The following is a 24,869-nucleotide window of genomic DNA, read 5'->3' on the forward strand; positions in this document are numbered from 1 at the left end:
ACTGGCTTTCAATGCAATTCTACGAAGTTTTGCCTCAGTTGTAATGGCTACGGCTTTTCGCTTTCTGGCCTGTATGTCTCTTAGGGTTGCAAGTTTTCTTGTGTAAAGTCCTGGTGACAATCCACTTGACACATTAACCTGAAATCATAAGACATGTATGGTGATCATGGCTATTTACATATATATATAACATGTGAAAACTATAAGACAACATGAAAACATAAACAATAGATAAACAACAAAGCAGCTTATTTTTGAAACTATAATTAAATATACTTAAATTCTTTTTGAGGCCATGATGGTCTTTGATTAAAAAAACAATCCAAAACAAAGACCTCTTTGATTTTAATGGCTTACTTTGTGACAAGTTTCAATGCCTTAAACTCAGGATATCATATTCACTTTTATTAAATTAAAAATCTTTGAAATCCAAGGTAGTTCCATTTCTTATAAAAAACAGGACACAATAAGAGACTTAATGAGTTTTAATTTCACTATTTGAAAACTTAATGAAACTTATTTGCAGAAAATACTTATAAATGTCTCTTATATATGTTATACAGATGCATGCATAAAATCAGAAGAAAAACATCATAAAATAAATACAAGAAATACATGTACTGTTATCGAGCTCACAAAAGAATATCCCACTCAACTCTGGTGGAAAAACCACTGAGCTGGATTATCTCCCTTTTTATATATATATTTTCTTCCTTTCATGAACTGTTTTTAGTACATATAAATTGGAAATAACTAGTAAATACAAAGTAAACGAATTTCAACAATCAACATGCTTTTCTTACATCTACTGTGTATCTGTGCCCTGTATTTTTCTGAGCAACAGCTGCAGCGACACGGTATGCAAGACTTCTAGACCCACCATAAAACCTGTTCTTCGGTGCTTTGGCTGCAACACTTTTATTAAAACTCTCATTACTCTGAGTACTTCCTAAATTGGCTAACTTTTCTGAATTTAATATATATTTTTGAAATAATGTTGTCAATGATTCTTGTAATGCCTTATCCTGTAAAGGTTTACCATAAGGTAAAGATTTGTACTTGATGCTTGGATCTGCAATAAATCTACACCAATCTGTGGAACAGGAACTGTGATCTCCAAAGGGGTGTTTGGATAAAGCATGTAAGTTTTCTTCAATCTTTTTTGGCTGTCCTTTACCTTGAGCAATTAGGTTATTGAAGCATTTCATTATATAACTGATGACTTTAGGTGATAGAGTTGAATGTTTGTTTTTGAGCTCATACAGACGATTTCTAATGGGTTTTTTCATATGGTTGCTATCTGATAGTTTTACAATTGTTGGATCTACTTTTGCACGTAGTCTGGCAATGGTTGTCGTGTCTTCATCTCCAATAATTGCAGTTATATTAGCACCCTTTGACCGTGACTCCTTGACCATATCGACAACCATATCGGGTTCCATGGCTTTAGCACTTCCTGTAAAATTCTTATTACATTTATGAACTCTAGGAATATTACCTGATGTCTCTGCTCTCTGGCAAATTCGACAGGCTTTAGATCTCCACTTGTAGTTGATTACTTTTCCTGTTTTCGAACCAATCATGGAGCAGTGTCCTGTTTGAAATAAATATTAAATAAATATGATTATTCAAAAAAACTTATTAATAAACTCAATCAACTGACAGTGTATCCATTTAAACTCATTTTTGCAAGTGTTGTAACTGTTGTAAAGTATGTTCATTATGAATTAATAATTCTAATATGATTTGCATATCCACAAATACTTGAATGTGATTGGTCCGTTAGTTTCTATTCAAGGTTTACACTTCGATAAACCATGTTGCCGAAACTACTCACGTTGCCTATGGAAACATAACGTTGACGTGTATTCATTACCGAGCTAACACATCAATAACCTCTAGAAAAAAATGAGTTTAATCCTATAATAAATCCAATGATGTATCCTCCAACAAAAAAAAAAAATCAAATACTTCTGTCACGAAAAGATGAATCCTAAGTTCATTACTCAGAAACAAAAAAATTGGAAATACTTGCAAATCAAAAGGAAGCTTACTCTAATGATGCTTAGCATAATGTCTTAAATTTTACTTTAATCGATCAATTGAGTTATCATACAACATAAGAAATGCTGACAGACAAGATGGAAATACAAACTGATTACTATAGGGTATCGTATACAAATTTTGGGTCCTCATTAAGCATATCATAAAAACTGCATGTTTTGTATTATACATTGTCTACATGTATACATTTGTATTTATTTATTTAAATGTCAGATTAATCATTAGTCCAAATAAGGATAAAAGGGTTTACCTGTCAGGCTGTCATAAGATCTGCCACTGCCTCTTCTTTGCCATGCAGCATCAACCGAGACTGTAACATTGTCATTGCCATCAGATCTGAAGGGAAATAATTATACAAACTATAAAATAAAATATTTTAACACAAAATATATAGCTTAACAAGATTGTGATTAAATATATTTAACACAGCATATAAGATTTCTGACACAGAATGAATGTGTTGAGCACTATTATTAATGCCTTTTAATTAAAGGAATACACATTCATTTACATAGCTATATTAAAATGACAGAACATTTAAAATTAATAATGATCAAGAGTTATCTGTCTTTATAAAAAAGAAGATATGGTATGATTGCCAATGAGACAACTATCCACAAAAGACCAAAATGACACAAACATTAACAAATATAGGTCACTGTACAGCCTTCAACAATGAGCAAAGCCCATACTGCATAGTCAGCTATAAAAGGCCCCGATAAGACATTGTAAAACAATTCAAACGAGAAAACTTTGCATGTTTTAAGTAAGTGTATGGAAACAAAACAAAATAACTACATCTATATAAAGTAAGTTCAATTATCTCCCTTTAAATACGTCAGACCAAGAACATCTTCCTGTATGCCTATTCTCTGTTAATGTAAATCAACTGTGTAATGTTTCATTAATATTGCTACAGTCATTTAGGAGGAGTACTAGTTGTGCTTACATGTACAAGACCTACAATGTATATTGTGATATTTAAACTAAGTAATTGCAATCATCTCCCTTGATAAAAATTCTGAAAAGAAATATCCTCTTTCATGCACATCCTCAGGTGGTGACAACAACTGTGTGAAGTTTCATCATTATTGATTGAACTGTTTAGAAGTAATTGTGCTTACAAGATTTGTTGCCATTTATTGCTATATAAAACTAAATAAATTAAATTATCTCCCTTGAAATAATTCTAACCAAAAATAATATTTTTCCTTCATGCACAGCCTCAGGTTGTGTACGTACTATAACCGTGTCAAGTTTCATTAATATTGGTCCATCCGTAATGGAGGAGTTGGCCTTATGAGAAATATGGGCAGACAAAAATCAGATAATTTAAAATACAGTGTGTGTGTGGGGGGGGGGGGGTAAAATATAAATTATCCTGCAATGATGCCTTTTTGCGACCTTATTAATCTGACCGTGTGAGGGCTTCACAGCCAGTCAAGGTGGTTAATCACCCCCATCATCATCACCTAATAAAACTGGTACATTATAATGTTAAGGAATGATATGGAATGTAGATGTATTTGTGCTTGCTACAAAACATGCTAAAAACTGGCCTTTCCTTGTTTTTTTAAAGATTGCCAAATAAGTTTTATATTTTCGGAAAAGGAATATGTATTGTATATTTATTTTCAAAGAATAAAATTTTTAGATCATGAATATGGATATTTTTCATATCATTGTATACATGTTAAAATAGGAGTGATAAACTAATAATTATGATCATACTCTCTAGTCATTTCTTTTTCTCTTTCTGTCCACTCTTCCATTGACTGGTCTGCAACAGATTCAATGACATCTCCAACTTCTCTTATTCTGCTGTCAATCATGCAGTGGCTGACTGTAGGGATATTAAGAATGGAAAGAAGGCCATTTATCTGGTGTTCTCCAAGTCCAAGATCAATAGCAGCTAAAAATATTTGAAAAACATGTAAATCTTAATTATATTTTTTAACTATTTATTGTAATTTTTTTTAATTGATTTTGTTATTTGAAACAATAGTATATACTAGAGATTACAAATAAGTTTTATGAAAATCAAAGTTGATTTGGAATAGTTACGAAAAATTTTAAAGGTGACCATCTGAATTTAGTTTGTACTGAACATTTTAGCTTTTTTAACTATTCATTAAATCATTATACCTATAATACCTATAGGTTTGGCATTTTAAACAAAATACCAACAAACTTGGTAATTTGTAAGAACAGTATATAATAAGAGATAACTGATAAGTTTTATAATTATCAAAATTGGTTTGAAAAAGTTCTTGAAAATTTTAAAGGTGTCCATCTATATTTTATCAAAACTGCAACACAGTCAAAATTTTAATTGAGTGCAGTTCTATTCATGTTTAAGGTCATAGAAACATTTGTACAGAAATCTTGAGTCAATGTTATAAATAAAGTGATATTAGGTCAGTATCCTGTTCATTCATTATTCATTTTTTTCTTCTATGTATTTTGTGTGATTTTGTCTCATGTACATTTAATCCATATTCCTTTATTTTCTATTAAACAAGACAGCATGCCGACAAGACTGTCACATTCATCATGTTCAAAGCTTATTACATACATGTATACATGTTGGTTTTTTTAATTTTATAGTGGCTGTATAAATAAAAATACAATGTATTTTTTCTAGTACCTTCTTACCCAATATGAAAATATACCAAACACTTTGTTGTTTCAATTAAATCTTACACCCACAGTTTAATCAGCCCAAATCAGGTTGAATTGGTATGGGGTCTGATCAATCTAATAATGTTTTATGATCAAATACAGATTTAGCACAGACCATTTTTGACTTTCTGGGGGAGGAAGAGTGGCTATTTTTTTTTGGAAAATATCCCTACCCTTACCAAACTGAAAAGTTTGCGGCAACCTTGCGGCAACCTTGCAGCAAACCTGCGGCTACTTATTTTGTTCGCCAAAGACTTCAAAAATTGTTTGCGGTTGTTCGCCGCTAGCGGTGATCTTCTGGTGAACAACAGCAAAAGTTTGCGGCGAACTTGCCGCAATATCTCATAATCCAAATATGGACAATCAGCGGCGATCTTCTGGTGAACAACAGCAACATTTTGCGGCAAGTTCGCCGCAAAATCTCAGAATCCATATATGGGACAACCATTGGTGATCCACTGGCAAACTAATGTTAAAAGTATATATTCAAGGACAGAAGCAACTATAATGTGATGAAACAAGTAATTATTCTTTATTTAAAAAATGTCATGACTTTACTTTATTGTATCCTGTGCGTATTTTTAATGTGTATTTAAGTTGTTCTTTCAAATTAAGTTAATTTCTTTTTTTAAATGCAGGTAGTTTTTAATTATTGGATTTTTTCCCTAATAAAAATATGGCAAATGAACAAATCCCTATTCATATTAGTGTTGGAAGTTGCAGACCTTCTATATAGCATTTAAAGACGGCAGTGAAACCGGTCTAAACTGAACCTCTACTGGACAAGATTTTCCTTAGTTTTGGCAGGTATTGGTTTAATCGTTCACAATGCATAAAATGTGATATGATTGGACATCAGAACAAGTTTTATTTAGACAGGTTTCACTGTACCATGATTATATGTCAACATGGTCAATAATATTGTTTCAAACATCCAAAATGACTATTCAAATACATGTAACACGAATAAAGCTACAATACGATTGAACTTTTGTTTTTCATTCTATAAAAGGACAGCTCTAAATGATCATGATTGTAATTTGTTATTTGTATCTGGGTAGATATCAATATAATATTAAAAAGAAGATGTGATATGATTGCCAATGAGACAACTGCCCACAAGAGTCCAAAATGACACAGACATTAACAACTAATGTCACGGTATGGCCTTCAACAATGAGGAAAGCCCATACCGCATTGTCAGCTATAATCGGCCCTGATAAGACAATGTAAAACAATTCAAACGAGAAAATAAGCTTGTGGGAAAAAATGTGTTTACAGTCAAGTGTTTATATAAATGCTCATTATAATGTCATTAAATGATAAAAAAACAACTTGTATAATTGGAATAAATAAATTCTATTCAAAGATCAAACATGTAATTTTCTCTTAATCAGATTCTTTTAAATTTGGCACTTCACAAAAAAAATAATTTCCAATATCATCAATTCTAACATTCACCATTACAGACATTATTTTTGATGTATCCACAACACAAAGAAAACATGTTTTTTTAGTAACTTTGATATGGTTAGCTTTTACTGAAAGAAAGTTCGGCTTCACGATTGAAGTTTTTGTTTCTTCATATCTGTGCATCACAGCAACTAGTGAGGAATCACAACTACACAAATCATCCAAACATTCACATTTTTTGGCAAGAATATAGTACAAAATAGATCCATAGCAGAGACTTTTCCTTTCAGGCTCAAAATATTTAACTGTGTATGTGTTCCTTACACTGACTCTACTATACTCTAATGAGTGAATAGTAAATCCACGAAGTGATATTCTTCTAAAACATAAACACTTGGAAGGTTTAAACTTGACAGTTGTAATAAGCTTTGAATACACCTCATCTGACAAATGCATTTTCATCTTGCATCCAACTGGTACTGACCCAGTAAGAGTACCAGTATATTTTTTTGAATTTTCTGACACATTTTGCATTTTTTCTGCGAATGCTTTATGAACTGGATCCTCAATATTGCAAAGCAAACTTGGCATATTCTGAACAATACTCAATGAACTAATGATCTGAAGCTCAATATTCTGTGTTCCATGGAAAAGTTTGGTAAGCAAACCATTTGCATTTTCATAAGGGAAACATGAATATACCCACATTGGGCCTAAGTCCTCCACACACTCGGGCAAATGCAAAAGTGAATGCATATTGAGGGTCATGTATCTTTGCCCATATAATGCTGTAAACATGTGAACAAAGTAAGATAACATGGTTTGACTTCTTTTCAAATCATCTGGAGTAATGCAATCTGTGCATAAGAGATAAATTCCTTCAACAAAACAAGAATAATGATGAAAATAGTTTTCAGGTAGTATGTCACATAAAATTGGAAGAGAATAAAAGAAGAGCCATGTCCTTAATTCTGATGCCTTCCAATACTTGATGTGATTTGATATAGTTCTTGGTACTCTGGTTATGTATGAGGGTGGTTTAATCCTCTTCAGACGTTCATCAATTATAGATATGCTTGATGATATTGAAAAGTGTTCCTTACTGTTGCTTCCATTAGTCCATAAATTGATTAACAGTTTTGTTATACCAAGTAATACTCCATGCATATAGTCAATGCTAGATGACTTTACAAAGTCATAATATTTAAGGGCCATTAAAAAAGATGGTCCCTTAATACCATTCACAACGGTTCCATTTTGTATAGCTGTTACCGCATTGTTAATGCATTCTTGTGTTGTTCTTTTATCAGGGTCTGGTTCAGAGCTGTTGTAAGGAAAAGTTCTGACAGTGCCTCCTTTTGAGGTTCTATATGTTTCTCCTGAATGCATACATCTGAGGCAGCTATATTGTCCATTAAACTGGTTACAATTCATTACTATGCTTTTTGCTGGTAAATCTGCAGTGCCACAAATTAAAAAACACTTACTGTTGTGAGTTTGACCATTGTAATCAAAATCTATTCCATTTGTTTCTATATCTTTTAAAGTGTTGACCAGAGGTTTTGTAAAACCTCCCATAAAAGGCTTTGATTCTCCAAACCACAGTCCATATAAAATCATGTTTTCTGTCTGCATTCTCTGTTTGATTGGCAGTTCATTTATATAGTGAGATACAAGGGCCATATTGAAACTTTTGAGCTTTTAAATATTGGTATCCCATCAGTATTCCATGTCAAAGAAATATTGTTAGGATATTTGGCTGACAATGGTCCACCTAATTTAGACAAATCACTGTAAAGTTTCCCATCATATATATCTTCTATTCCCAAAATATTTTTCTTTTTTCTTTTAAATATTTGATTCAAAATTTCAACTGTTCCTTCTTTTTCCATAAATGTTTTAATTTGGTGTTTGACAGGTATTTCAATAAAGTAGCTTTTCTTCTTCTGGTTTAACTGGTGTTGACAATTTTCATTCGGACATACGTCTGCATCAAAATTAATGTCACCGAAACAAGTTGAACAATAATAGTGTTTTTTCATAGGTGATTGCAGATCTGTGAAAAATCTTTTGAAAGTGTACATACTCTTAAGTCCGTCATGTGAATGCATGCAATGCAAACCAATGATTGTTAACAAGTCATTCAACTGGGCACCACTAATGCTATGACACATAGAATAAAGTAAAATCAATACCATACTAGTATAAATTGTCATATGGTGACCAGGGTATATTGTTGAATTTTGTTCAAAGTCATAGCAATTGTCTACATTTTCATTCTTTGATTCAGCGGTGTCAAAAAAATTGTCGGCATCATCAGCTGTTATTTCTGGGTGGTCCATTAACTCGTGCCATTTTTCATCAGATATTAAATCACCAGCATCTGCATTACTTTGATCTTTATTTTGAAAAGTTGCCCCTTCAATCAAGCTACGTATAGTATCTATAATCTCAGAGTCATCATTTTCCTCTTTTTCATTAACAATAGTGTCTAATTCTGAGTCTGATGTCTTAAAATGGTCAACAAATAAGTTTATTGGACTCTGATCCAATTCAGTAACCAATTCAGGAACATCTACATTTTCTTCTGCTGACTCACCTTTTTTTGCTTTTTTCGGTGGATTTTTCTTGTGACAGTATGATCTAGGTCTTACTCTTCCAAGCTTGTCTACTTTTCTAGTTGGTTGGTTGTCATTACCTGAAAGTAAGATGATAAAAAATAGAATAAAAAGAGTGCAAAAAATATAGATTTTCAATACAGAATCACAACGCCACCTATGTACAGGACACACCTGAAAAGTCTTGTCGCTCTTGTTAAATCTTGTTTGATCACTAAATTTTAGTAAAGTATAAATAGCTTTCGGTTCTTGTTTTAATATGTTGCATTGTAATAAAAGAGGCAATACAGAATACAATGGGAATGATGTGATAATAAGAAATAATTAATGGCAGTTGTAGATTTGTTTTCATTTAACTATGGGTTGGGCATTTATATACGATTATTTTACCCTGAGCGTTAGCGAGGGGTAAAATAAGAATATAAATGCCCAACCCATGGTTAAATGAAAACAAATCTATGACTGACATGAATTATTTCGATTCTAATTGGACAAATTCATTGGGTTTTTTTTAATCGCATTTTTGACATATATATATTTTCTTCCAATGTATGTACACTTTAAACAATTTGTACATTAAAGTTTCACTTGAGATGATGACAAAGTAGCTGCGGAACCGTAGCTCTTAGGTCCTTATGTTATTTTTTTACTATTTGCGGACCATAGAGCTACGGATTTTTCCTATTTCAAAACGTTCGGAATTGCGACCCAGGTACAGGTCGCACTTATTTCTCAAAAATATATTGTTTATAATCCATGCAAAACTTGTCAATATATATGGTTCGTTTCGTTAGATATTTTTCTAGGATATGACGTACCTATTTATGTTTGAATATTCATTTCCTTAACACTATTATCTAATTATTTCCATTTGTATACATTCTCCGCCTATTTTGTTCGGCCATATTGAATCTCGTCGTGACGTCACAAGAATTAAAATGGTCCCAAATAGTCAAAAAATAACATAAGGACCTAAGAGCTACGGTTCCGCAGCTAATGACAAAGCTGATCGAACTGCATCTAAAATTGTAATACACCTTTTCACTATTTGCCCGCCATTACTGCCAATTTACTGGTAATACAGACATGACAGCTGAGGTTCCGTAAAATTTGACTTCACAACTGACACAATTAAGAGAAAAATGTCTGATGCACAAAAGAAAAGTGTTTGACGTCATTATAGTTAAAGTGTTTGACATCATTATAGTTCAAGTGTCACAAATTCAGGGGTCAAGTGTTTCAGATTGTCAAATAGCGAAAAGGTCTACATTTTTGTATTAATTAATTTGTATATTCCATTTGGGGGGGGGGGGAGGGGGGATATGCACCTTAAACGTATGGCAATATCACCAGTTCGTTGATTCTGGTCAGTATCTGCCAATTACAGATGAGAAGTGCACGGTCCAACTTAATATACTCTGATAAACAATATCATGTACGCCTAAATATTATATTTTTGTACGATACAAATAAATTTATCATACCTGCAACATGTGCTATATATGTCAGAATTGTGTTTATACAGTAAAAAACTCGCTTCTAAGTATATGGTTTACTTACCCTTATTATCCAACAATAAATCATCCATGTATAACGATTCTTTTGACATAGTTTGTCTTAAAATGTGTTTTCTCTGGATCTCGTTCGTGTGTTTTGAATCGGCATATACCGGAAGCGGAAATTTATTTTGATAAAACGAATCTAGTGAAGTAGATCAATAAAATATATATACAAAGAAGTTTCAATTCACTTTCTATGTAAATAAATTGTATGTGTACGTACAAATTTATTGCAAATTTGTATGTATCTATATATTCTATCTAAAAGTTATTTTATTAACTAAAATCAGTTTGTTTCGTATCGTTAAAAATAACTTTCACTAATCGACTTTTCTGACCAATCAAATTGCTACGTGAATTCCGCTTTGAATTCAATATTTTGAAACAAATCTAGAAGTGAAGAAAATGTCAACAAACAACATGAACACGAAAAGAAGAGTTAAACTGCCAGGAAGATTTTCTGGCGAAGAGAGTAAGTTGGTTTAAACAAAACTTTTATTAAATTTTCCTGGAAAAACTTCGTTTCGATCATTTTTTCTGTTCTAATAAATTTAAGTTTTATAGCCCATTGCTGATAAATTCTAAGACCTTCTAACTGATAGACAGTGTAAGTTGAATATTATGCCAGGAAAATCAATTGTCTAATCTCGAATTTCTTGTCAAAATCTCGATTTCATGATGTACGTCTTTTTGAAAGAAAAATGTAATGTACTAACAGGGCATGCACATTTATTTTTATAAAATAAAAAAAGGGAAAAAGGGGGGGGGGGGTGCATGTAAATATGTTCTGTGGCTGTCTGAATGCTAAGTAAACTAATAACATATATATATAAGACAGTTTCAAATTTTGTCCAGCTTGTCAGCTGATTTGATTTCTTAAACGCATACAATAACAATATTAATACACCTTATCGCCATATTTGTCCGCCATTACTGGATATTACACAGGTTCCCGTAAAAATATGACGTCACAAAACAAAATATCTGACGCCACAATGGAAAAGTGATTGTTGTATGCCTCAAAAGTTCAAGCGGCCGGGTCAGCCGGGAAAAACGATAAGGTGTATTATATATATTATAAAGAGATGTGTACGTGTCATTTAAGAAATAATTCTATCCTGCCATGCTCTACATGTATGCTCATTTTAACATGGGTAGGCATTATATTTGTTAATATCTTAATACCGAGCGTGAGCGAGGTATTAAATGTTTACAAATATTATGCCTACCCATGTTAAAATGCGCATAGAGCATGGCAGGATATAGAATATTATTTCGATTCTAATAGGAATATTTGAACTTTTTCACTTCGAAGCGGACCTATAGTAGACGCTCGGAATGTCGCCATTTTTATTTCATGACCCAAAAACGTTATAGAAAATCAGCAGTTTATCAATAAAAAAAGAACAGAAGCATTTAAACTTAGTTACTTTTAGAATGTTTTTATTTAATTTCCTAGCGAGCAACACCAACAAAAATGTCCATTTTGATCTCTGGCGTTGTTCAAAATTCATCTGACGTTGCAATTTCAATTACAAGTGACGTCAATCACGTGTAGCCCATGTTCTATTTGAATTAGAACATGGCTTTGTACCCAAAGCTTAAGAAGAGCGTCATATTAGAATGGCAATTAGACAATGGTACTCTTCACAAGACACAAAATGACACAGAAATTAACAAGAGGTTGCCGTATGGCCTTCAACAATGTGTAAAGCCAATCACTCATGCAGCTATAAAAGCTAGGCCCTGAAATGACAAATGCAAAATAATCCAAACAAGAAAACTAATGGCCTAATATTATATACTTGTAGCATATATATACATGATATATATATGCATGCATGTACAAATTAATAAATGAACGAATAACATATATGAATAACAAATCTGATTGAATCACAGCAACAAAAGATAACCACTGAATTACAGGCTACTGTTGGGGAACAGGCATATACGATACATAATGTGGCAGGGTTAAACATGTTAGCTTGCAAGTCTTTTTTATGTGCAACTTAATATAATTAAGTTAATTATAATTATATAATATATCCTGTTCCTGAGCCTGATTTTAAGGTCGCATATATCTCTGTGTGCATGTTTGTTTCATTTAGTATGTACTATAGTTTTTTTTATATTATTTTTTATTTTAAGGAATAAGGCATGTAAGCTAAGCTACTATAGGTTTTCTATTTTGTGTGGATTATTTTATTTACCTATATACAATTTATCTATTTCCATAAGAATGGTTTGTTGTCCGGTTTGATTCGGACCAGGAGCTAAGTTCACCCTTACAACCGAATCAGATTGAGGACGGTCAAAGTGGAGAGACCGGAGAGGACAAGAGATTTCAAGTGGGAGATCAGGTGGAAGCCCCATGGATCGATGGAATTCTATACCCGGGGAAAATAGAATTTGAAAGTGGTATGTTACATATAAAAAAGAAGATGTAGTGTAATTGCCAATGAGACAACTCTTCACAAGAGACCAAATGACACAGAAATTAACAACTCTAGGTCACCATGCATACGTAAGGCCTTCAACACCTACATGAACATTTTTTCTCAGGCCAAATAAAAAAGTATGTGTGGTTCCAGTTACATCTGAAAAAAAGATAGGGTAGTTAGGTAGGGATTTTTTCTTTTTTTATGTTTTTTTTTTTTACATTGAGTCTATGGGAGCAACATTCTGACTTTAACAGTGCTTCATGAAAAATGACAATAAAATCTTTATGGTAGGCTATTTTTAAGCCGAAAAAGTAAGGACGGTAGGGTTACTGGAACCACACATATATTTTTATTTGGCCTCAGGGAAAAAACCTCCAAACTCCAGTTGTTTCCATGCAATAAGCAAATTACTATACATGTAGGTATTAAATAAGATATCAAATAAAGAAAGAAACCATTGATTTTATAGTTAGTTCATTAGTTAATTATGATTGAACAGGTGCCAACTTTCAGCCCAACCTGAGACAGTGCATGTGTAACATTATTACGACATAAAAAAAAACCACACAAGTTATTAAAAAAATATTGTAAAAGGCTTTAACTCATCAAATTTCATCATTCATGATTGTTACTTTCAATTCATTGAAATATTGAAAGGCTGTACATCTTAAGGTGAGAAGTTTCATGCCATTATATCTTACTCGTGTAAGTCATGTAAGTGTCGTGACAATATTTTATTGTTTAATATCCACAAATATTTCTTGTATAGAGAAGAAAGAAGATTGTTTAAAATACAAACATGACAAAGAATCAAAGAAGAAGGTTCAAAAAAGGAAGAAGAAAGATCAGAATGGTGAAGATGAAGAAAGACCAGCTGCAGATTCCCTCAAAAAAAGAAAGAAAAAAGATCAGAATATTGAAGATGAAGAAAGACCAGCTGCAGATTCCATCAAAAAAAGAAAGAAAGGTTGATAGACAAAATAATTTACACAAGTTCAGCATTTAATTATATTATATAAAAGTAAAAGATTGATCTAATTAAGCATTATAAAGCATTAATTACTAACTTTTGTTTGATGGTTATCATTGTGCATAAACCATAGCATGTAAAATAGCCCCTTTTCTCAGAATAAAAAGAAAGTGCTACTACATGTACCATATACTACAGATACAATATACTTTAATAATTTTACAAAAAAAATCAACAATGACATATACAAAAAATGATAAAGATCAAGAAAATTAACACTAACAGCAGCAATTTTACTGCACTAGATCATAGTGGAATATTATATTTATTTCAACAATTACAATGTCTCTTCAGGGATTCTCAAATTTAATTGTTAAAATTAAATTAAATTCAACTTTAACATGTTTAATGATCAAAGTCATAAACAAAAAATCAAGAAAGAAGATAAACTAATACAAATTTGACATACATGTATTTACTTGCGATTGATAATTTAAAACTGGTTCTTTGTCAGAAACTTTAAAATAGTACAAATTCATATTTTTCTAAAGTATTCCTATTATGATTTTTTTTCATTAGCAATTTGATACACCAAAACTAAATAAAATATTTTATTCTTCAGAAAATAATGAACAAAAAAAGAAAACAGAAGCAGCAAGAAAGCAGACAGCAATTGAGACAGCTCAAGAGCTATTTAAGAATAGTCTAAAAGAGAAAATAACAGCATTGCATGATGTGAGTGTTAGTAAAAACTTAACAAGTGTGTCTATTATTAATACATGTACAGCACCTTCTACTGCTACTAACAGTACACTAACAGCATCTTCTACTGTTACTAACAGTACAGCAGCACCTTCTACTGTTACTAACAGTACATCATCATCTACTGTTACTAACAGTCAAGCCCAGGCTAGCTTCATGTCTCAGTCATCCCCTGCATATGAACCCATTTCCCCTTCTAAGGATACTCCACCATCCCAAGCATGTCCTGTTGATGCTTCCCTGCCTGCTCCTTCTAGTAGAGCTTTTACTTTCCCATCCCCTTACAGTTCTTATCCTCCATTCTTTTATCCAATGTTTGGACCTAACAAAAGAGCATACCCAGTCTTTGGTGATTTTGGCATGATTCCCAATATGTCTCCTGGTCAAAAAATTAATCAATGCATGTCATCTGAACCACCACCATCTATCTCTGACAACTCTACAACACTTCTTAAATTGAATGTAACACCAAGGAATGAAGAGAATGACTTCCAGTGTTCTAATGTTGAATCTCAAAGCATGTCTCAATGTAATAATAACCCTATTACCACTCAATCTGATGATGCTGAATATCTTGAGTCCAGTGACAAAAACCAGTCTCTGTCACAAACAGCCTCAAATCCAACTTCCTTCCTGTCTGTACTATCAGACAATGGGTGTGGGGAGTGTCTTTTGAAAGACACGGAAATCAATAGCTACAAATCCTACCAGAGGCAACAGGACAGCGACATCATTTACTGGAAAAATGAGGCAATGAAGTTTAAAGCACAATTAGGTTTATACTTTTATTTTTGTGTTTTCAGACATGACTTTATAATTGCATGCAACAAATGTTTAAATCCTACATGATTAACCAAGCTGTTTTTTTACAAATTAAGGATGTACTCCGGTGAGGTTAGATGAAAATTTATAAATTAAGAAGTTAAAATTGATACTATAAGCTGGTAGAGCATCAATTAAAGATAAAAATAAGCTAAAAATATTGATAGGCCATGGACCTCCTTTTCCAGTTAATTAAGATTTAAAATATGGCTGGAAAAGGCTGACTCTGACTTTTACCTTATATATTTAGCATTGGTATTATTATACCCCCGCTTTGAAAAAAAGGGGGGTATACTGTTTTACCTCTGTCTGTCCTTCCGTCAGTCAGTCAGTCCGTCTGTCCCATGAATATTTTTCGTCACATTTTTCTCAGGAACTACACTACCAGGATTTCTGAAATTTGGTTTCAGGCTTGATATAAGTCAGCTATACATGTATACCGTGTGATGCGTTTTCAGATTCATCACTCAACAACTTCCTGTTTACCGAACACTTGCATATTTTTACACCATTAATATTATCCACTTGCGGAGGGGTATCATCAGTGAGCAGTAGCTCACAGTTTCACTTGTTGGGTCTCAAAACAAAAGAAAGAAAATCAAGAATCTTCTAAAACTTTGGTAATGACCTTTAATGAGCTATTAAGTCTTATATGAAAAAATAAATGGGTGTTAGGGGACAAAATATTTTACATTGTATTGTATGGAAAAACACCAAGGAGTCCGAACATTTGACACAAATTACATAACCTTACCAGAGTACATCCTTAAGGTTAAGATAAATATCCTACTTTCTCTATAAAATCTAAGCTGGTGGATTTATTCATTTTCTGACCTGGTCCATTATATTTGAATAAATGAGTGGTTCAATTGACCTTTGTACCTCATCACTGGTCAAAATGCAATTATGATGTTCAATTTTATGTGTATACCTCTGAATTTCCTTTGTTAAATATAATACATGTACATCTGCACATATAAGTAATTAGCTAAATAAATTTTATCGGAAGCAACAATTATATGTTTTCAGTTAAATACATATGAATACAGGGTTCTTACTAAGGCAACCCCATGAGTCCTGGGCTCATCAAAATCTGTCTGGACTCCCCATTTTCAAAACTGGAATATTTTGTATAAACTGTGATAAATATTTGATATAAACACACTATACATTGTACACTGTACATTAATCAATTGTATTTATTTTCCACTGCAGAAGTATTTCAACAAAAGGAACCCAGCTCTTCCCCTCTTGGAAATGTTGGAAAAGAAAATACTGATGTGAGCAATCACTACATGCCAAGTAGAGGCATTTGTGTTGAAAAATGCATATATCGTCAATTATTATTGTTAGATACAAAATTATTAATCGTCTTCTCAGTAGTCACACTAAAGAAAAGCTGCATGGTTAAACATTACATATGAAGTTAAAGCAACTTAATTATAACTACACTAGAGGTCAGTTAATTTGCGTTTTAACAATTTGTTAGCAAATTTATTCACTTTATTTTTGATGTTCAACATACCTGTATAAAATATTTGCCACTGAACATTATTATATCTGTCAAAGTGTAGCTGTGATTATTTGTATAAGAAGTCAAAATTGTTGACAAGATTATAGGCTATGCCTTTTAAAAGAAATGTTTAACCTTAAAGGCGAGATTACTAATGAAATAAATAAATCAAAGAAAATGCTTCGGCAGCATATAAACAATTTATAATGTGTTATTTCTATACCTGGCTTTTAATTTGTTTTAGAAGTAATTTGCATGATATACAAGAATCATTTTGTACCCACTGATATCTTCCCTTTATCAGCGAAAAAGTGGGCTGCCATGAAATATGATTCCCAACCAAATCGAATCAAGTAAAATGAAACAAAGTTTACAGTATAGTTATTTTCTGTTTATGTACATCTATTCTTCAAAAAAAACTTATCATCATTTGCCATGTGACAAGTCTTTTTCTACAGAGTTTTTTAAATTACGGAAAGTACGCAAGTGACGATCAATATGGTGAATATGCTTTTTTATTCAAAAAACAATTTATATAGAAAAAACTACTGAAAAATACTAATTTGGGACATCATGATTTGTTTTCTTGCCCCAGTCTATTTATAGTTAATATAATTAAGTATACTTTCATTATTATTAATTGTTTTCATCCACATTAAAATTTCAAAGTTTTATGTTGTTTTTTGTGATTTTAGGCAGTAGCAGAGAGTCCAGAACAAATCCCACAGGGATTTGTAAAGTTTACAGTATAGTTATTTTCTGTTTATGTACATCTATTCTTCAAAAAAAAACTTATCATCATTTGCCATGTGACAAGTCTTTTTCTACAGAGTTTTTTAAATTACGGAAAGTACGCAAGTGACGATCAATATGGTGAATATGCTTTTTTATTCAAAAAACAATTTATATAGAAAAAACTACTGAAAAATACTAATTTGGGACATCATGATTTGTTTTCTTGCCCCAGTCTATTTATAGTTAATATAATTAAGTATACTTTCATTATTATTAATTGTTTTCATCCACATTAAAATTTCAAAGTTTTATGTTGTTTTTTGTGATTTTAGGCAGTAGCAGAGAGTCCAGAACAAATCCCACAGGGATTTGTTAAATTTACAGATGGCCATTCAATTTTTGTAGAGGCAAAGTGGCTGGCCAACACTCAAAGCTTATTCAGGGGAAAAACAAAACCCCACTGTTTGAAGCTGGTTATAAATGGGTTTTATGAACCATCAGAATTGAGAAACACAACAGCAATGATGCTGTTGAAGACCCCTGTTGGTCAAGCTTTGAAAGGTATGAATACTTTAATATTAAAGTCTTTTAAAATTTATATTCAAGCTGTTAAAGTGGCAGTAGCTATCAAAATCGTATTTTTTTGTGAAGGCTTTTGAGTTGATATTCTAAAAATATTAATGAAAAAATATGTTTCATGATAATTTTGGTACATTTATGAACGGCATTAAAACACTGATGTTTGTTTCACCAATTTTCATTAATTTTATAAGGAATGTGTACTTGTGGTCATGTGATATAAACCGTGTAGGTGGAATTAAGTCACAGTCTGTACACATTTAAAGATTTCTGTTTAATCCACGTGTTAATACCTTTCATATGGTTAATCTAGTTTCTTCACATAAATATGAGCATGTCTTCTTGTAAGGTTAGCTTTTAAAAATGCATATGGGCGGTTTGCATTTGGAGGTGTTGATTATAAAAATGGATTCTGCATATAAAAACATTATTTTTCACATTGATAACAACACTATATTAATTGGGCATCAAAATATTGTCCGATAGTATTTTATTTACAAAAAACATCATTTTCTTGAAGGGGTGGGGGTGGGGGTTTAGGTTGGAAAAATTTGATTGGTTATATTGAAAATCTCTAGAATGGCCCCCCCCCCTTATAAAAAGTTCTGAATCAACCAATGATAATAACTTTAATTATAAATTTACATTCTGAACAGCTAACTAAAGCATGACATGAATTAAAAAAGATCAAAATCAGATTGATAAACGTACATGAACAACATATTCATTCTTCAATGAAAATTTAATTTTAATGCCTTTATTTTTCAGCATATGGAATAACTTCCATTGGAATGGACGGAACAGAGGTAGTCCGAGCCATAAACAGTAAAATAGGAACAATGTGTCGTGCCATCAAAGAAAATAGAAAATCAAAATGAATTTTTAAATGGATAAAAAGTTTCTTGTGAGATGTATACATGTTGATATATGTGAAGTTATAGTATAATTAATTAAAATGGATAATAATACGTGTCAGAATTACTGTATTTTATGGATTAATAGTGAAATAAGTCTTTCAGTCATGATTTGCATTGTGTAAGTAGTATGCATGTTTTTTTTTATATAAATTAGCATCCATGAGAAAAAAATTACACCTAGCAATTATTATTGTGCCCATGAAAATGCATTCATGCAATCAAAATATTGAAAAAATGCATAAATTAACTGATTGATAACAAGTTGAGATATGTTTCAAACTTCTGAATTGAAAATACATGTAGATGTTTTATAAGGACTTCACTAATTATGTTATTTGAGCAACTATAATGCAATTCAACAACTTAATTTGAAGAGAGATCGCGATTCACAATCAATGTAAAAGTGAACCTTAATATCATGCTTTTTGACCAAATTGACCAAAAGGATGTTAGTTTGTTTACTTATATGATATTGATTTTGCTAAGATTTGCTGCAATTCAATATTTATATAATTAAAATTTCAATTACATTCAAAAGTTGAATAAAAAATAAACTTATAGGGCTATCAGTAGTTCACCACAAAGTATATATGGCTATCAGAGGTTTGCCAGAAGTTCACCACAAACTATATATGGCTATCAGATGTTCGCCAGAAGTTCACCACAAACTATATATGGCTATCAGGGGTTCGCCAGAAGTTCACCACAAACTATATATATGGCTATCACAAGTTTGCCAGAAGTTCACCGCAAACTATATATGGCTATCAGAGGTTCGCCAGAAGTTCACCGCAAACTATATATTGCAATCCAAGGTTCGCCAGAAGATCACCAAAAACTAAACATGGTTATCAGAGGTTTGCCGCAAGGTTACCGCAAACTTATTTGAATATTATAGAGACCTGTTGATTGGATGTAAAATTATGCCAGAAGTTCGCCGCAAAATATATATGGTAATAAGAAGTCGCCGCAGATCTGCCGCAAACCTCATTTGCATGGTAAAAAGTCGCAGCGAGGTTGCCGCAAACTGTTTGCGGTAACTTTGCCGCAAGGTTTGCGGCAGGTCTGCCGCAGAAGTTCACCAGAAGCCTGATTTTTAGGTAAGGGTACCCTAATTTTTGTCAAAATAAAATATCTGGCCCGCACTTAGATTAAAAAAAATAATCAGGCCCGCATTTTGCCAATAAAAGAAAAGAAACTTTCCACATTGAACATATATGGGGAAAAAATCATCTGCATAGCGGGTGAAACAATATCCTGGTCAACATGAAAAGACTACCACCCCCCCCCCCCCTCCTAGAAAGTCAAATGCCCAAACATACAAATACTTTTCTTTAAGATGGAGTTTCTCCAAATTTTCTTTCGTCCATGGATATAAAGTTTCTGATTTATAGGGGATATCGGCTGACTTCAGCTTTTTATCATTTTAGTTTCTGTATATATATGAGGGGGGATAGGACCTTTTTCGGGATGCGGGAATTTTCTTTTTCAAATTTCGGGACCTCAGGATTTCATGTTTTTAAGCCCGTGATTTCAGGATTTCGTGTTTTTAAGCTCTGGATTTCGGGATCAGGACCCCTCCTACCCTCCCTCATATATACTATATAGTGAACCTTACATATTAAGTCTACCTTTTTAATTCACGTTTTCAGGAAAGAGGATCTTTTCACTATGTTTTTTCATGCAATTTTTTTTGCAATTTTTATTTCATGTGTTTCTGTGTTCATTCCTTATTTTGTTATATTTACCTAAAGCTAACTTTGTGTTTACATCCCAAATCTTGTGGTCATGTTGTTTTCCAGTTGGGATAGCGTTTATGTTCCCACACGACTTATTTGTGCACAACACTTTCAAGACTGACCCCAAGCCATATGTCTTTATATCAATGATGTTATGAAGAGACAGTGGTAGACCACAGTGTTTACATTGTTGTAGGTGGTCAGCAATAACACCAAGTTCCACTACTCTACGACCAATGCTCCAGTCATCTGTTGGGGTCAAGTTATTTCCGTCATTGTCTAAAACTTCTTCATGAACAATATTTGAAATATCTGGGACTATTTTTTTACTTGTTACATCATATGAGTGATCTGTATGAAGTGACTTTAAAGCTAGATCCTGATCCTCTTCAAAATATCGTTTTCGTTGACCCTCTCGAATGGACACGAGTTTTCTTAATTGTTTCAATGTTCTAAAGCCATTATTGCGAAGTTTTCCCATGATAAATAATATATAAAAATTTCAAAGACTATAAAAAATATAAAATACTATCAAAACGGTGTAAAATGACATCTATAAATTCTTTTAGACTCTCCGTTGAAGCTGTCAAGTGGTCGGCTGCTTCCATGTAAACAAATACCGGAAATCGCGGGATTTAATATTGTCGTATAATTATGTCGTCTATGTTTATTTTTATTAATAGTAGCATACATATACGTTATAAAATGATTAATCTATAACTATTATTCATATTTCAACCATTTTATTGATTTAGTTTTGTCAAACACTGTTTACATTTTTACGACTTTCTTTATAAATTACGGTGCGCAAAAAGTGTCAAAAACGACACCAGCAGACATCCTTAAATTTTACTCCTAGTAACTATGTGTTTTTTTTGGGGGAATATTACTGCATTATATACTCAACCCGAGTATGATTTTATTGAAGCAGTGGAACAAGAGACAATTAAATGGCTTATATTTATGACACTGAAATTTTCTTAAATTTCTGATCGTCTTATAGATGTGTATTTTTGTAATATGCGCATCATTTCGTTTTGTTGAAAGTAGGACACAAAGGCGGATTTAGGGGGGGGGGGCAGGGGGCCCGGGCCCCCTTTTTGGGAAAAAATTGGTTGCTTATATAGGGGATCACTGATGCGTGACTGGAGCGGGTCCCCCCCTTAGGTCAGTCAGTGGGCCCCCTCTTATGAAAATTTCTGGATCCGCCACTGGGACATTTACATTAAGTGGAGGAAGGAACCCGCGAATGCAGTTCATGTCGTCCCATATTACGCTTGTGGCGACGTCAAATATTGTTAACGGACAACCTTGCAAGACATTCCATTAATCCTTATTTTTTATAGATAACCCTGTAATCTTAATACAATTTGATGTAACATCTTCAACTTTTAAAGTATTTTTTATTGGTATAGTAATCAAAGCCAGAATATAATCTTCACGAAATCAAATATCCGTTTTTTTAGCCGTAAAAGTTTTGTGAAAGCATGAAAGTTTAACTCGGACATCTCCGCAAGACATTGCAAACCTATTGTTTTGAATTGAGTATGTAGCTCAATTTATTTGTTAATTTAGATTTATGGAGCTTACACTAAGTACAAAACGATCGTGCTTACAATTTAATAATTTATATGTCAAAATTTTATTTTTTTAACTGAAATGTTTCAAGTTTCCAAACCAAATTTCCATTGGGACAGTCATTTTTTCATATTCTTTTTAAAATATCTATTCAAATTTTATATGGAGACGGCCATAAAAACCAATACTGAAATATATCACGTCATAGAACATTCATGCAAAATTTCGAAGAGTTGCGTGAACATTTCGCGAATTGTTTGAGTTTTATGTTTTGAGTTTGTTACATGGGACAATGCTAAGTAAACGTTTTTGCTGATAATCTGTGTCTTCCGAAGTCTATGAATATTATATTTTATTCTTTCTCTATCATAATGTGAAAATTTAAAATGCAATCTTTATTTTCAAATATAATTTGAAATATCTATTTCAGCATTTCTAAGAAAAATTCCTTATCAAATATTTACTGAGCGCTATTTTTCGTGGTAGTAGCAATATCTAACGTTGGTCTCAGATGCAATAACAGAAGGCCATAAACAACTAAAAGAGCTATTCTCTGTTAATCAATTACGCTTAAAACCGAATATTTGGAACCGAGGATGCAAAAAGAACAGAAACAGTTGAAGAGCTATCTGACCAAAAGGACATAATAAATAACAAAATTAGTCGAAGGTCATCTTAGTTTCTTCATAATGTCAAAATTTATGGACAATTAACATGATTAAAAGGTGATATCAGAATCAAAACGTCGCTTTCGTCGGAATGATTCCTAAGTCTTCAGTTTCATATTTGTAAGATCCACAATTCTTTCCAATCTAAAAACAAGTTGAACAATTTATTGTTAAGGTCTGGAAGACGAATGCTGAGGACGGATGACATTGTTTGGTTTTTTTTTTTGGTTTTTTTTTTTTAAATGGGGACAGTTAACAAGTTTTTTTTTACTACGTATAAATGGCAAATATACGTTGATATTTCTCCAAAACTATTGATTGATTGGATTTTTCTTCTATATTGATTTTGTTGGACGTTTGACAGTTGGGCTATGAATGATAAAATTTAGTTCTGGTGATCAAATTTTACTCTATCAAATTATAGATTACTCTAAATGTTGGATAACTAATGCTGCTGTATATCTTATAAAATTAATGCCCATCTTCGAATTCTAAGTACTATTACCTCCTATCGCAAAAGGATAGAATAGATAAGAATGGCAAAAGAAGTACGTACAGAACAAAGAATTAAATACCCCCCCCCCCCCCCAGACTCTTACTGTGACAGATAGTTTTGTTTAATACATTTATCTGTTTTTGTCTTCAAAAAGAGTACATGTATTTGTTCAAAGTGTTTTTAATATATGTAATGAACAATATATACCATGTTCTCTCAACCGCCGTAGTAATTTAATTTCAATGAAAGAAAGTATTTGAAAGCCTCCCTCCCTGTGCAAAATGTATACTACTTTCGTCAGGCAGAATAATTTTCAGAAATACTTGCATAATTTTTTAATCGTACTAAATTCTGTATTAAGTTTATATCTATAATAAAAGTGTCTTATCTTGATTATTGAAAAGGGGCTCAAATTCTTTACTTGCATTAATATTGATATAAACAAATCGTCCTAATTCGCCATCCGTAATAATTATTTAAAATGTTAACTTGGCATGCCATACTCGTAAAAAGTGAGGACGTGAAAGAAAGCACTCTTCTCGGTTTACGATACACTTACGATGATACACAGGACGTAACTTGCGATCAACTTAGTAGTCCTTTACGATGCCTTTGTGAAACACACGTAACGGGAACGTAGAACCAGACGTAAACGGATCGTAAACTGATACGATGATCGTAAGTTAAGAAGGCTTTGTGAAACGGTGGCCAGATCCTGTTCAACATGTGACACCCGTCATGACACTGAAAACCAGGGATGATATAAGATGCTCCTGAAGAGTAAGCAGATCCTGTTCAACATGTGAAACCCGTCATTTATTGAAAACCAGGGGTGATATTAGACGCTTCTGAAGAGTAAACAGTCTCCGTTAAACATGTGACATCAGTCAAGAAACTGGCAATCAGGGATGATATAAAACGCTCCTGAAGTGTAATAAGACTCTGTTCAACGATGAGACACCCGTCATGACACTGAAAACTAGGGATAATATTAGACACGACTGACGAGTTAGCAAAACCTGGTCAACTTGTGACACTCGTCATGATACTGACAATCAGGGATGATATAAGACGCGGCCCTGAAGAGTAAGCAGATCCTGGTCAACGTGTGACACCCGTCATGTTCCATAACCTTGATTAAAGTATTGTAGTAGCATGCATTAAAAGTTCATTTTAATTATGGACTTTCCATTTTGAGTTTTTCTCGGCACTCGGTAAATTTTGTTATTTTACTTTTGACTGTGTTGACCCATTATCGTTGTAATATTTAAGTTAAAGCTGATCATTATTATACATAAAATTGATAAAGT

At 32.6% G+C, this 24,869-nt stretch overlaps 3 protein-coding genes and 1 long non-coding RNA gene across 4 annotated transcripts; 2 read left to right on the forward strand and 2 right to left on the reverse strand.

Moving 5' to 3' along the window:
- LOC143054425 (uncharacterized) lies at positions 1 to 21,659 on the reverse strand. Its single transcript, XM_076227431.1, has 5 exons — positions 20,827 to 21,659; positions 3,796 to 3,976; positions 2,315 to 2,400; positions 1,499 to 1,594; positions 1 to 138 (listed from the first exon to the last, which is right to left on the reverse strand). The coding sequence occupies exons 1-5, from the start codon at positions 21,296 to 21,298 to the stop codon at positions 134 to 136; spliced, it is 840 nt and encodes a 279-aa protein (XP_076083546.1). The 5' UTR covers positions 21,299 to 21,659; the 3' UTR covers positions 1 to 133.
- On the reverse strand, positions 139 to 1,489 carry LOC143054426 (uncharacterized). Its single transcript, XM_076227432.1, has one exon. It carries the CDS (start codon positions 1,440 to 1,442, stop codon positions 786 to 788), a length of 657 nt encoding a protein of 218 aa, XP_076083547.1. The 5' UTR covers positions 1,443 to 1,489; the 3' UTR covers positions 139 to 785.
- LOC143054427 (uncharacterized) lies at positions 10,627 to 16,662 on the forward strand. Its single transcript, XM_076227433.1, has 5 exons — positions 10,627 to 10,808; positions 12,578 to 12,757; positions 13,550 to 13,747; positions 14,373 to 14,485; positions 16,550 to 16,662. Exons 1-5 carry the CDS (start codon positions 10,742 to 10,744, stop codon positions 16,616 to 16,618), a joined length of 627 nt encoding a protein of 208 aa, XP_076083548.1. The 5' UTR covers positions 10,627 to 10,741; the 3' UTR covers positions 16,619 to 16,662.
- LOC143054428 (uncharacterized) lies at positions 17,696 to 19,131 on the forward strand. Its single transcript, XR_012971673.1, has 2 exons — positions 17,696 to 18,143; positions 18,930 to 19,131. It is a non-coding gene; the product is annotated as an uncharacterized LOC143054428 (long non-coding RNA).
- Positions 21,660 to 24,869: the final 3,210 nt, after the last annotated feature.

Source organism: Mytilus galloprovincialis, chromosome 12 (assembly GCF_965363235.1).
Source record: "Mytilus galloprovincialis chromosome 12, xbMytGall1.hap1.1, whole genome shotgun sequence".
In the NCBI taxonomy this organism is placed as follows: Eukaryota; Metazoa; Mollusca; class Bivalvia; order Mytilida; family Mytilidae; genus Mytilus; species Mytilus galloprovincialis.